Source organism: Drosophila willistoni (assembly GCF_018902025.1).
Source record: "Drosophila willistoni isolate 14030-0811.24 chromosome XL unlocalized genomic scaffold, UCI_dwil_1.1 Seg141, whole genome shotgun sequence".
Taxonomy (NCBI): domain Eukaryota; kingdom Metazoa; phylum Arthropoda; class Insecta; order Diptera; family Drosophilidae; genus Drosophila; species Drosophila willistoni.
The window spans coordinates 12,315,744-12,327,764 of NW_025814052.1; the positions used below are offsets into that span (position 1 = coordinate 12,315,744).

A 12,021-nucleotide genomic window follows, 5' to 3' on the forward strand; every position below is an offset into this window, starting at 1 on the left:
TCACCAAGTTCCATATTTTTGCTCTTGAATGTCAGCTTAAATACGAAATATAATGATGATAACTTAATTGATTGTTTTTGATTTATTCTTTTTGCTGTTGTTCTTGGCTTTTATTATAAGCTGCTTTGAAAATGCATCTGCAGTTTTCATTTGAGGGATTAGGGAAAAGTCAATGGCTTTTCAGGGCATTCAATTAGAATAGTTAGTCAGTAATGATAGGATTTAACGCATAATACAAGTCAAAAAAGCAAAAAATAGTGACAAACTAATTGAAAGCATAAAAATTGAATGTAAAACTGATTAGCAGTTAGCATATGTACTAGCAATATAGTTTTTATTTATGAGGCCACCGTAAAATAAGGTTATTTGTATTCCAAAATGCATTAAAATTCGCAACTTTAAGGCAAATGAGTAATATTTTTTCGGGGGACTATCAGAAGCGAGCCAAATGGCCACGAAAATTTCAGTCAGCGTACCCGTTTCTCCTCCATCCACCCTTCATTTTGGCCATGGCCAATGCTAGAATACCACAAGCTACAGCTTTTGTATGTATTTGAAGTTATGTACTCATATATGTACATATACATATACATATTTATATGTATGTATATAAAGAGAGACATGTGTGTGTGTATGTGTGTGTGTGCATGTGTAAGTACATGGAACATGGGTTACCTGGTCTTGGTCGTGGTCCTGGTCCCTGGTTTTGATTCTGATTCTGGGGCTGGTCCTGCTCAATGCTGGATGCTGGTCTGGTTCGCTATCATTGCACAAGTGCGCAAAATTTTGGACTCAATTCACGTGCTTGGCTGCCAAAAATTTCTGTAGGTAGTCCTACACCCAACAGCCACCTACAACTGATGCGCCTTAAAAGCACAACCACACCACATCACACCACACACCACGAACTCCCATTTCGCCCCCAGTTCAGTTCTTGGCTCCATAAATTTGCACATTGATCGCCCTGTGGCGGCAGCGTCGGTTGCTCACATTACATCGGGTCTATATGTATTTAATTCGATAACGTCGGTGAGGGAGTACTCTTTTTGCAAGATTTTTGCTGCGCGAGTGAGCTACCATTCCCTCACCCATCTCCCCATTTCCCCACCTCTCCATCTCCCCACTGCCCCACTGCACCACAGCACCGCTGCCGTATCCACATTCTACCATTTCTACGTCCATTGCACTCTCAAGTGCAGTGAAATAGTTGTGAAACACTTTGCCAAAGATGAAAGATAAATCTGGCAGAGCGACAGAGAAAGACAGACCAAGAGAGCGAGAGGGAGAACGTGAAAGGAAAAAAGGATTTTGCATATTGCAAAACTTTAACCTCAACTTTAAATACGCAGACCAGTTGATCTAAAATGTTTAGCCTGGGTCTGCTGCTGACCAGCAGCAAATTGAAGTTTTGTGGTTTACGCATCATCCCCCTCCCGCCGGAAAAAATATACCTAAATATGTATATATAAAACATCCACCACCCTTTGCACCCTTTAACTCCCATTAGGCCATCAGGCCGTTCTCCTCTTATTGTGGCCATTAAAAACGCTTGATTGAGCCGACCTGCGGTGCTAGCTAAACCAAAAACCAAAAGACAGAACAAACAAAACACAGCAGCAACAACAAGAACAGCCAAACAAAGACGCTGTGCATAATTTAAATGTCCCCCCAAAAAAAAAACTTTTGCAAAGACCCCTTTTTTAAACATCAACAATCTCAACGGGCATATTAACTACATAAACAAGCTTAGGACACGCCCAAGATGTTAAGAAAAACAATCAGTTCCATATATATAATCATCAATTAAGTTTCAAAGTTTTATGTTTCAAAATGAGAGACAAAAAGTATTGAAATAAACAACTTTTTAAAGCTTTTTGAAGAGGTTTTTGATTAAAGTAAATTTTAAATCTATTAAAGCCTACAAAAAAAAAGCCCTGCAGGGTATCTTTTGTATTCGTATTGATATGTGGGTTTTTGTTCTCATTTAGTGTTTTATTGAGGTTTTCTTTTTGTTTTTCAACCATTCAGTTGGGAATGCCACTGGCAGGATGACGGTAAGAAAAGTATACGGAGAAGGGAAACGAAAGACGACCACGACGACGACGATGGCGATGGCGATGGCCTGACATGGTCTGCCAGTGTCAATAATTAAGTGCGAACCTTGATATAAACTTTTGTGCCAAACTTCCCGTTTTATCCTTTGGAGCAACTCCATTTTCATTTTGAAGCCGCTTTGGTGTTGACTTTGACATTGTTTGCCCTTTGCCGTTTGCTTTTTGCATTTGCCTTTCGTTTTGATTAAATTAAAAAGTTGCCTCACGAAACACCAACACTTTCTTAGAGTGGGCAACTTCATCTCTTTGCTTAGCTCTCCTTTTTTAGTACTGCCAACTCTAATTGTGCCTGATGGTTCTCTCTGATAGCATCGACAACAAAGCTAATAGATTTATCATGAATCGTTTCACAGTTGTTTTTCTTCAGCTTCATCTTCATCTTCATCGACGTCTGCTGACTTTTCATCTTGTTCTGGTTGGACACTTTTCACACTTTTCCAAGTCTACAAATAAAATTTTACTTTATTTTTCCTTCTCTCTCTCTCTCTCTCATTTTGTCTCTCTGTCCTCTTTTGCTTGCAATTCTTTGCATTTGTTAATTGAAAGCAAATGCAAACAATAATCCAAATGCCAAGATAAAAATTTTAACTTCAACGCCGCAAAGTATGCTGCTGTTAATTGCCAATTGCTTAGTAACGCTGCAACAGAAAGAGAGAGAGAGAGAGAGAAAGAGAAAGACGAAAGAAAGTGTGCTAAAGTTAAGGGATTATCCTTTATTCCATACTCTCATTATTAATTTGAGTCTGTCAGGAAAGCACTTTTACTTTGATTGATAGAAAGCTCTAAGGAAATTAATTTAAAATCAACTAGTTTATTTTGGTCATGTCAGAATTTTATATACACTATGAAAATTAAAATATTCTTTGTGGGTGATTACCCGAAAGATGAAACTGCTGCATTTTCCACCAAGAATTGCCATGAAAGATAGTAAAAACCTCTAGAATAAAAGTAAACATTCTCTGCATAGAAATTGAATCTACGTTTAAAATAATAATCCTTTTGGTACTTTTTGACGTTTTTAGGTCAATGAAACCTTAAAATGGTAATCAATGTTAAATTTACTTATTAAAATTTATTTCAAAAGCTTGAAAAAGTATTTTTAGGGTTTTTTGTATATAATTATGTCCACTAGCCTTTATTACTGATTCTTTCTTTTGGTTAATTTTTTTTTTTTATGTGAAGAATAAAAATACAAACAAGTTCTCTCTTACGAACTTGAATATTTTCTATTTGCTTAAATGCTTTGCCGATAAGAGAAATTTAATTTACAAAGTCATATCAAATAATTAACACTGATATAATTTAGATGGTTAGTTCTTATAGTTTTTTTTATGAGATAAGATAAGATAATGTCAAAAAGCAATGCCAAGACCAAGTCGAAGTCGTTATACTCTAACCATAACTGATCGTTATGGTTAAGACATTCGTCTCCACAAACTCGACAAACTGATAATGAGTTTTACCATTAAACTTAGTTGGAAACTGAGAATTTTGATAAGAGACTTATATAAATCTATTGACTATTTGATTATCTGACTCTTACGTCCATAAATATTGAAGGCTTAGTAATTTCCTTGACGAGTCTAAAACAAAATGTGTATAAATGCTTCGATCGCATCATCAAGCTTGTCCAGTTGCAAATAAACAAGAATATTAGGCATGTCGAGCTCGGTATTGCAAATTTTTGGAGTGCTCTGTGTGGCTGTGCTAGTGGCGCAGGTGGTGCAGTCAGCTCCACCCAATGGCCGTGTGGTTGGCGGAGAAGATGCAGTGAACAGTCAGTTCCCCCATCAAGTATCATTGCGTAATCGTGGCTCGCATGGTTGCGGTGGATCTATTATTTCACGTAACTACGTTCTCACCGCCGCCCATTGTGTGACCTATGCGGATGAAAATGGAGATTATCATGCCTCTCCGGCGAGTCAATTCAGTGTGCGCGCCGGCTCGAATGATCGTCTCAGCGGTGGCGTTCTGAAAGACATCATATCGATTACCGTGCACGAGGATTATGGTAACTTTTTGAATGATGTCGCCCTGCTGCAGGTGGAAAGCCCGTTCATCTTTTCGGACAGCATTAAGGCCATCTCGCTGCCCAGCCAAAATACACCCGGCAATGTCGATATCATCATCTCTGGCTGGGGTTTGGTTAAACATCAGGGGGATCTGCCACGATACTTGCAATATAACACACTGAAATCGCTGACATTTAACGATTGTGATGATGCCATCGGCTGGGGTGTCACCAATGGACTGTGTCTGGCCCATGAGGTCGACAATGGGGCCTGCAATGGAGATTCAGGTGGTCCAGCCACCTACAATGGTGAATTGGTCGGTGTTGCTGGTTTCGTTGTTGGCGGTTGTGGAAATTCCTATCCAGATGGCTATGCTCGTGTTCATTACTTTAATGACTGGATCAAAAAGAATTCAGACGTTTGAAAAATCAGTTAATTATAAAATATAAAAACGATACAAAAAAAAAAAGAAGAAATCTCGGATTATTTTTGATTGCGGAACCAATTAGAGAGGTAATAGCTATCTATTATCTTGTTTACAGTATTCGCATTTATTTTGAAATAGAGTAAATAATGATGTAGATAACATTAACCAACACTGTACAACGATAAACACGCTAAAAGGTATCGAAGCTACGTCATTCGATATCGAAGTGGAAACAGCTTGAAATTGAATTTTGATTTAAATGTAATATTTCTTAACAAGTTAAACTTATTATGAACGAAAGTATTTTACATCATAATAAAATAAATGCCAAAATTATTTAATTATTTAAATAATAAACATGTGTTTAGATTGAATGACATTTTGTCAACGTTATACTTAATCTGGCATTAAATATCTTTCATATACATGTACATACACATCTACATACATACATATGTATACATATATAGAAGTCAATACATTTTTGTGGCCCTTTTGTTTTTTGAATCTGCTGTTTGCCTGGGGTTGGGTTTGGTTTTCGATTTTGGTTTTTTTTTTTTGGGGTATTGGTATTGGCATAATTTATATTTTAGTAGCATTTTTATCGCTGCGCTCGGCACAAAATATTATAAAATATAATAAACAATGGCAACTCTTGTTGTCAGTTGTCAATGTTAGTCGAAATGTTTCTTTCAGCCTCCATTTGGTCTATAGGCGAGGCAGGCAGTCAGCCAGGCAGCCAGCCAGTCAGCTATCTTTACCAATATATATGTATGTACATATGTACATACATATGTACATACATATATGCTATAGTCTACCCTCTCCCCTAGTGCATTTTGCGTCACTTTGCGCGTTTTATTTATTTACGATTTTTGCGTGCGCTTCTCCTGGTTCGAATCGACTCAACTCAACTCGACTTTTTATTTATTCACAATTTATACGACGAGAGCATATAATAATAATAACAACAACAACAATGGGGCCAATGTTGTCATCATTATTATCATCATCGTCATTGTCATCGCCATTGTCGTTGTCCTCGTCGTCGTCGTCGTCGTCGTCATCATCGTTTTTGGCTGCTGTCAATGTCATCAATCATATCTATCTTTTAGCAGCAATTTTATGTAAATAATTAAAATAGAATAGAATAAAAAAAAAAAAAAATGCGAACCCATAGATACATATCTCTTTCTCTGCCTTTCTCCCGTTTTAGTCCGTATTTTATTATTATTTTTCTTTTGGCGCAGTCTACGATTATGAGTATTTGGATTACTGCAGTCGATGTCAGTGTTTAGATGTTTGAAAGAGATAGAGAACGTATGTTTTTTAGTCCTCGATTTGAAATCGATCACGTCAATTAAATTTCCTCACACCGTCAATAATCAGAGCCATTCATTTGTAGTTTACATTTCGAAGTAGCTACACACGTCCTTCATATGGACAATGCTTGTTTAGCACTTTGATGTTCGAAGCAAACTATTTCACAGCCAATTTCACATCATGCCAACGGCTCTAAACGTTTATCGCCACGAAAAGTTTTATGTGTATGGGTGACATTTGAGGAAATGTTCATTCTACTGCTATGGCCAGTTGATCTGCTCTCTATAATAGAGGAGAAAAGTTTACACACAAAAGTCACCATAAAAGTGTGGTTTGATCGATCCCAAAAGTAGGTATTTGTGTGTGAGTGTGTGAGTGTGTGTGTGGTTTTGTCGTATAGCAATTTGTCACATGAATTTATGCAATTCTCACAAGCCGCTTTTGGCCATGGCTACGATATTTTGTGACTGAAATTGGTAACGGGAAGCGCCAATTTTATTGAATTTTTGACTTGAAGCCATTTTACATTTTTAAACGGCTCGACCGAATGGAGCCTCGACCAAAGTTGGACTTGGTTATATACACACACACACACACACACACACGCAAATACAAATACACATTGAAGCAGACACGCAGATACGCAAATTGCAAGGGAGTGCGACTGTGAATGGGCCCAGTTTTTACCATTTAGGCGTATTTTGTTTTTCTTTTGCAATCTGTGTGTGCGTGGGTGTGTGTGTGTGTGTGTGTGTGAGAGTTTTATTTTTGTATGTGTGACTGCTGTTGCTGCTGCTGCTGTGTGTCTGTGCGTATGGAACATACAAACATGAAACGGAAATGAATTGAAATTTTAAAACCCACAGCTGCGGCCGCTTCCTGCGGCAAAAGTAGCACCCGGACAACACTTACAATTCGAATATACACGTCAATTTACATACGTACGTACATATATGTATGTACATATATGTGGACACACACACCCACACACACACACAATTCACACAAACGGCTGATATAGTATATGCATAGTCAGTATATCACTATATAGTCGACATATAAATATATATAAAATACAACAAACAACAGCATCAGCATTTCAGGGCTGGATTCTCTATTGTAGCGGGGTCCATTACCCATCGCACACACCTATAAACATCATTGTTCCTAAAGACATGTCTCATTTTTGTCAGTAATTTCATCTTAATTGTTCATTAAGTTGACAAAATGCACCTCATTGCACTTACAATTAGTTAATTACCCATGGAAAATATTTAAGCTTTTGCAAAAGAATAAGTTGACATTCGCTTGAATAAGCTAATACTTTGAAAACGGGTCATTTAGAAAGGCCGCGCCTACTTAAGCTCTACAAAGGATTGCATAATGTTTTAACATTTTTCTTGCTCTACACAGAAATTAAATACAAACTGCGCTTTGTTCGGCGCCTTTCCCTTGAATCGAAAGTCTAAATCCGGATAATGCAAAATGTTTCGTACTTATATTGTTGAGCTCTCACTACTTAGATGCATCTTTTGTGTATGTCGATGGCCGAATAAAATCTATCAAATGTTTAACTGTGTGCTAAAACTGAAGGAACAAACCAATAGCTATGGCTATTTTCCATCAAAGGATTAAGAGGAGGATAACTAAGATGTCTATTTTCTGTTAATGTACTCTTTGGCTCGTTTTGAAATTGTTGCTAACTATTGACTGTTTAATATTCGTTGCAGGAGAGAGCGCTTATGCCTCTTGGTATTTTATACTCTCTAAGCCCTTGCAAAGGTTGAAGCGTAAACAAATTGCTCAACTTCAAGTGCAGAGAAATCGTATCAACGATTGTTATACCTGCTCAATGAGCTTTCATCTTATTTTGTTTTCATTTTTAAGCTTAAACTTAAACTTATCATTATTATGCTCTTCTTGAACTTATCATTATTATGTTTATCTGTTACACTTATAATCCTTCTTCTCTAATAATACTGAATCGTATACGCATTATATCGTATTATCGTAACTGCATGCTTCAGCAGAGCAGATTCATATTGCGCGAATCATCAGGACAAACACTTCTGCTTGGGCGAAGTGTGAGTATAGGAAATCAAATTAATAACAATTAAATACTCTCACCCGTTTATATGGTTGCAGATGCAGCTATTTGGACTTTTCCTAAGCCATCGCAATACCAAGGTTCATGTGTTTGACGCCTTCATTTTAAACCGACAATTAGCTTATAAAAGAGCCAATATAAAACTTATGTATGCTACATATCCTTTATAATTTGCCTATATTAATAGAATCTCCTAAACATGTATTTAATATATCAAGTGTAATCATTGATACATGCTTAAATTCAAATAAATCATTCATGCAATTACTGTAAATATTTAATTAACTTTTAGGATAAGCTTAATATTCTGCAAACTTTTGCAATTCCGGGATTTTGCAATAACCAGGAATCTATGAAATCCTTTACTCTTAACATAAGTTTTTGAAACTGATGTTCCCCTTTTTTAAATACTTATTGTTAGTTCTTTAAACAAATGGAAAATTAACAAATGTTTCTGAAGATAATCTTGACAAAAGATTGTCCTAGTTTTTCGTTGATCTCTTTATAAGTTTATTAATGTTATCAAAATGGACCTGGACACATTTTGAATGCATTAAATGTAAAAATAAATAATTTGTTTCTTAACTCTAACTCTTGCGGACTTCTGTACAGATGTGCGTATACTTGATATCGAATGAGTTGACACATTACTGGCCTCAGAAGGCCAAGCTGAGATAGAATGGGAATCGCAAAATTTGAAATTTCCATAGTTTCTATGTTTATTATATACGATTAAAACTTTTAGTCCACACAACAAAGAACTTTTATCTACACAAACAGACACAGAGGCACTCATACATACATACATTGGTATATGTATAAGACAACGACTCGTACATGGATCTTTTTTAAAATCTCTGTCTGCAGTTTTTCAAGAACAACTGAGATCTAACAATAAGTAGAAAGTATCTAGCTCTAAAGTAAAAATAAGATCTTTCGTTTAAGGACTTAAAAACAAATTGAAATATGTATGTCGTCTTTTGATTGAGGTATAAATTAGTGTGGTTGGAAAATTCGCAGTTAAATATCAAAAATTACAAGAGCAATTCATCGTCAAATGCATCTGGGATAATTGGTGCTCACATTTAGATATATACATACATATTGTGTGTGTGTGTGTGTGTGTGTGTGTGTGTGTCTGTGTGCATCAGTTTGTCTGTGTGTTTCTGTGTATGCAATTTATAATAACAACAATAGCCCAACTCTGGTCACGTGCATATTCCCCAAGTCGCAATAACAACAAAAACAAGAGCAAACATCAACATGGACAACCTCTTGCCGTTGCTGTACTTCCTGCTCGCTCCTGCATCTTCCGTTTCACTTTCCCTGCCTCTGTTTTGTTTCATCCTTCACCTTTTTGCCGAACATTCTTGCATTGAATGCTGTTTGTTGTTGTTGCTGGTGTTATGACTTTTGTAAAAGCAAACATATTTCTGGCTCATATATGAACCCCCCCTCCAACCAGCCCTCTCCACATCCCTCTCCTCTAAGAAACATACACATTTAACCCAAACCAAGCAACCTACCACTTTTCCGCAATGACAGAGGAACAACTTTGACCGTAGCCTCTTGTTGTCTGTCATTATTCTTACTCTATAGTGAAATTTAGCTTGTACCGGAAACACATCACCACACACACACACATAGACCAGACACACACACATACGGAGAAACACAAGAAAAATATATAAAAGCATGATCTTCTTGGTTAGAGTATGCCAGATTCGTTGTGGTTATATATATTTACGGCTAGTTTCAGTCCGTCCCGTCCATCTACGTGCAAAGATTTTGGCAAAAGTACTTAGGCAGCCAGCCAGAAGTTGGCCAAGTTGGCCAAGTTTGGAGTTGCTCCCTGGTCTCGTGTAATAAAGGTAACCTTCTTAATTTGTTATGACTGTCATTTTGGGGGCAAAATGTATGTACATAGGTTGCGCGCTACTTGCCAACTGGGCAGCTGGACCCCACGGCCACTGAAAGAAATTGATGTTCGTTCCTCTTCCCCAATATCCTGATAGCAAACGAAAAAGAAACAAAAGACAAAACATAACAAATAATTTTCGGCAATGTTTTCTTTCTATTTTAAGCATGAGGAGTCCAAGAAAATGTGGCAAAATAGTTTATGAAAAATATGAAAAACACCAAAAAACGAGAAAATTTTCACAAATATTTACCACAAATTGAATTATGTATAAAATTCATAAGATACTTTATCGTTTTTGGATGTGAAACCTTAGGACAATCTAACAGATTTTTCGAAAAAATTTTGGCTTGGATTAGGAAAATATATTCCTTTGTTTATATATGATTCACCTTGTTCCTATTCCATGCGCAACTTTGCAATAGAAGTAATCTATCTTAATTTTGGTCTACTGAGTGAATTTTGAATACTTTTTCTCTCTGTGCAGACCAACAGAAAGGCATTCATAGGATTTGTCCTCCTGTCTCATTCGCGTTCTCTCCTTCTTTCTCTGTGTCTTTGATTTCGCTGGAGTTGGGCCTGAGGCGTTGGCGTTGGCTTGTCACTTTGCATTGGCTAAGGTTTTGTTGCAACATTGTTGCTGCTGCTGTTGTTGTAGTGGCATATTTGCATTGCGGTGTCATATCCTCATCTCGTCCTCGTCCTGCGATTTGCAAATGCGAAACAAGAGTGAAAGAGAACTTTCTGCATTGTTGGTTTTATTTCTTGCACATCTTTTTGTTTTTATGCAAAAACTTTGCTGTGTAGTTATTTTTGTTTTTGTTGTTGTTGGTTGCTGTTTTTTTTTTTTTTTTTAGCCATTTTGGCAGGTTTGAGTACAAGAAGTATGTATCTAAACTAAGGCAAAAACCAAACAACTCCAAAAAAAAAAAAAGAAACAAACTAAAAATAACAACTGACAAATAAACAAAACACAGAATAAGCTGGAAAACACAAGAGAATGAAAACAAAAAAACAAAAATGGGAACTCAAAGATTTGAAACGAAAGTAAATGGACATGAATCAAAATTAAACTTTGAAATAAAACTATTTATATTAAAATAAAGATATATACGCGATATACATATGTAGTAATGAGATAACCCAAAGTATTTTTAGAATCTGATTTTGGATCAATATTTTAACCTATGATCAATAAATGACGGGTTAATAAATATAACTAAAACAATGATTATTATGTGATATGATTTAAATGATTGGATTTTCATTTTCAGTATCTAAAATTAAAATAGTTGCAACAAATTTCAATTGAAAAATAGAAGCGAAACTGTTGCCTGAACTTTAGACATTTATAATGAGCATCTATAATATGCCTGGTCATCTCTCTGTCTCTCTATATCTTTCTCTTTCTGATTCTCATTGTGATTCTCCTGTGCTCTCTAACTCCCCTGTCTCTTGTTACTCATGATAATGGTGATGATGATGATGATTATGGCCAAACGATAGAAATGTTGCCCGTCGCGTGTTTATCCCAAGGCGACTGGCGGGATAAGGTCGCAGGAGTTTTGGGCTACCTACTCGTCCCTCGACAATGCCCAACCCACTCCATCGCCATCTCGGTCTTCATGCTACCAGTGACTCCATGCTACATTTACAAAGTGTTTGTGGGCCAAACATTTAAGCCCACGCGCTAAGCACACAAAAACATAATTTGTTTGCTTGTCATTTTGCTATAATACGCTGACAACAACAACAACAACAACAACAGCCAAATGAGAGAGGGAGTGCAAGGAGGAAACGTAAAAAAAGAAAACGAAAAGAGAAAATCAAGCAAAAATACTAATAAACGCTCCTCGAGGGGCTCCCCAACCGAAGGAAAAACTCACGCTCACCACTAATGTGTTTTAATTTTGTTAAAATGCTCCAAAGAAAACACATTAAAACTGAATGAGACAGGCATGCTAAGGCGGGAAAGTGAGTGAAAAAGACAGAGAGTTTTCACGACAGAGACAGCGAGAAGAAAGCTGATTCTGGAAAGCGCTCAAAGAAAACTTATATATATATCTAAGCACTAACTTTGATAGCAGAAAATAAAACCAAAATCCAAAACCGATAACAAA

At 36.6% G+C, this 12,021-nt stretch overlaps 1 protein-coding gene across 1 annotated transcript; it reads left to right on the forward strand.

The window, feature by feature from the left end:
- The first annotated feature begins 3,738 nt into the window (after positions 1-3,738).
- LOC6641396 (serine protease SP24D) lies at positions 3,739-4,639 on the forward strand. Its single transcript, XM_002064176.4, has one exon. It carries the CDS (start codon positions 3,774-3,776, stop codon positions 4,548-4,550), a length of 777 nt encoding a protein of 258 aa, XP_002064212.1. The 5' UTR covers positions 3,739-3,773; the 3' UTR covers positions 4,551-4,639.
- The last annotated feature ends 7,382 nt before the right edge of the window (positions 4,640-12,021 follow it).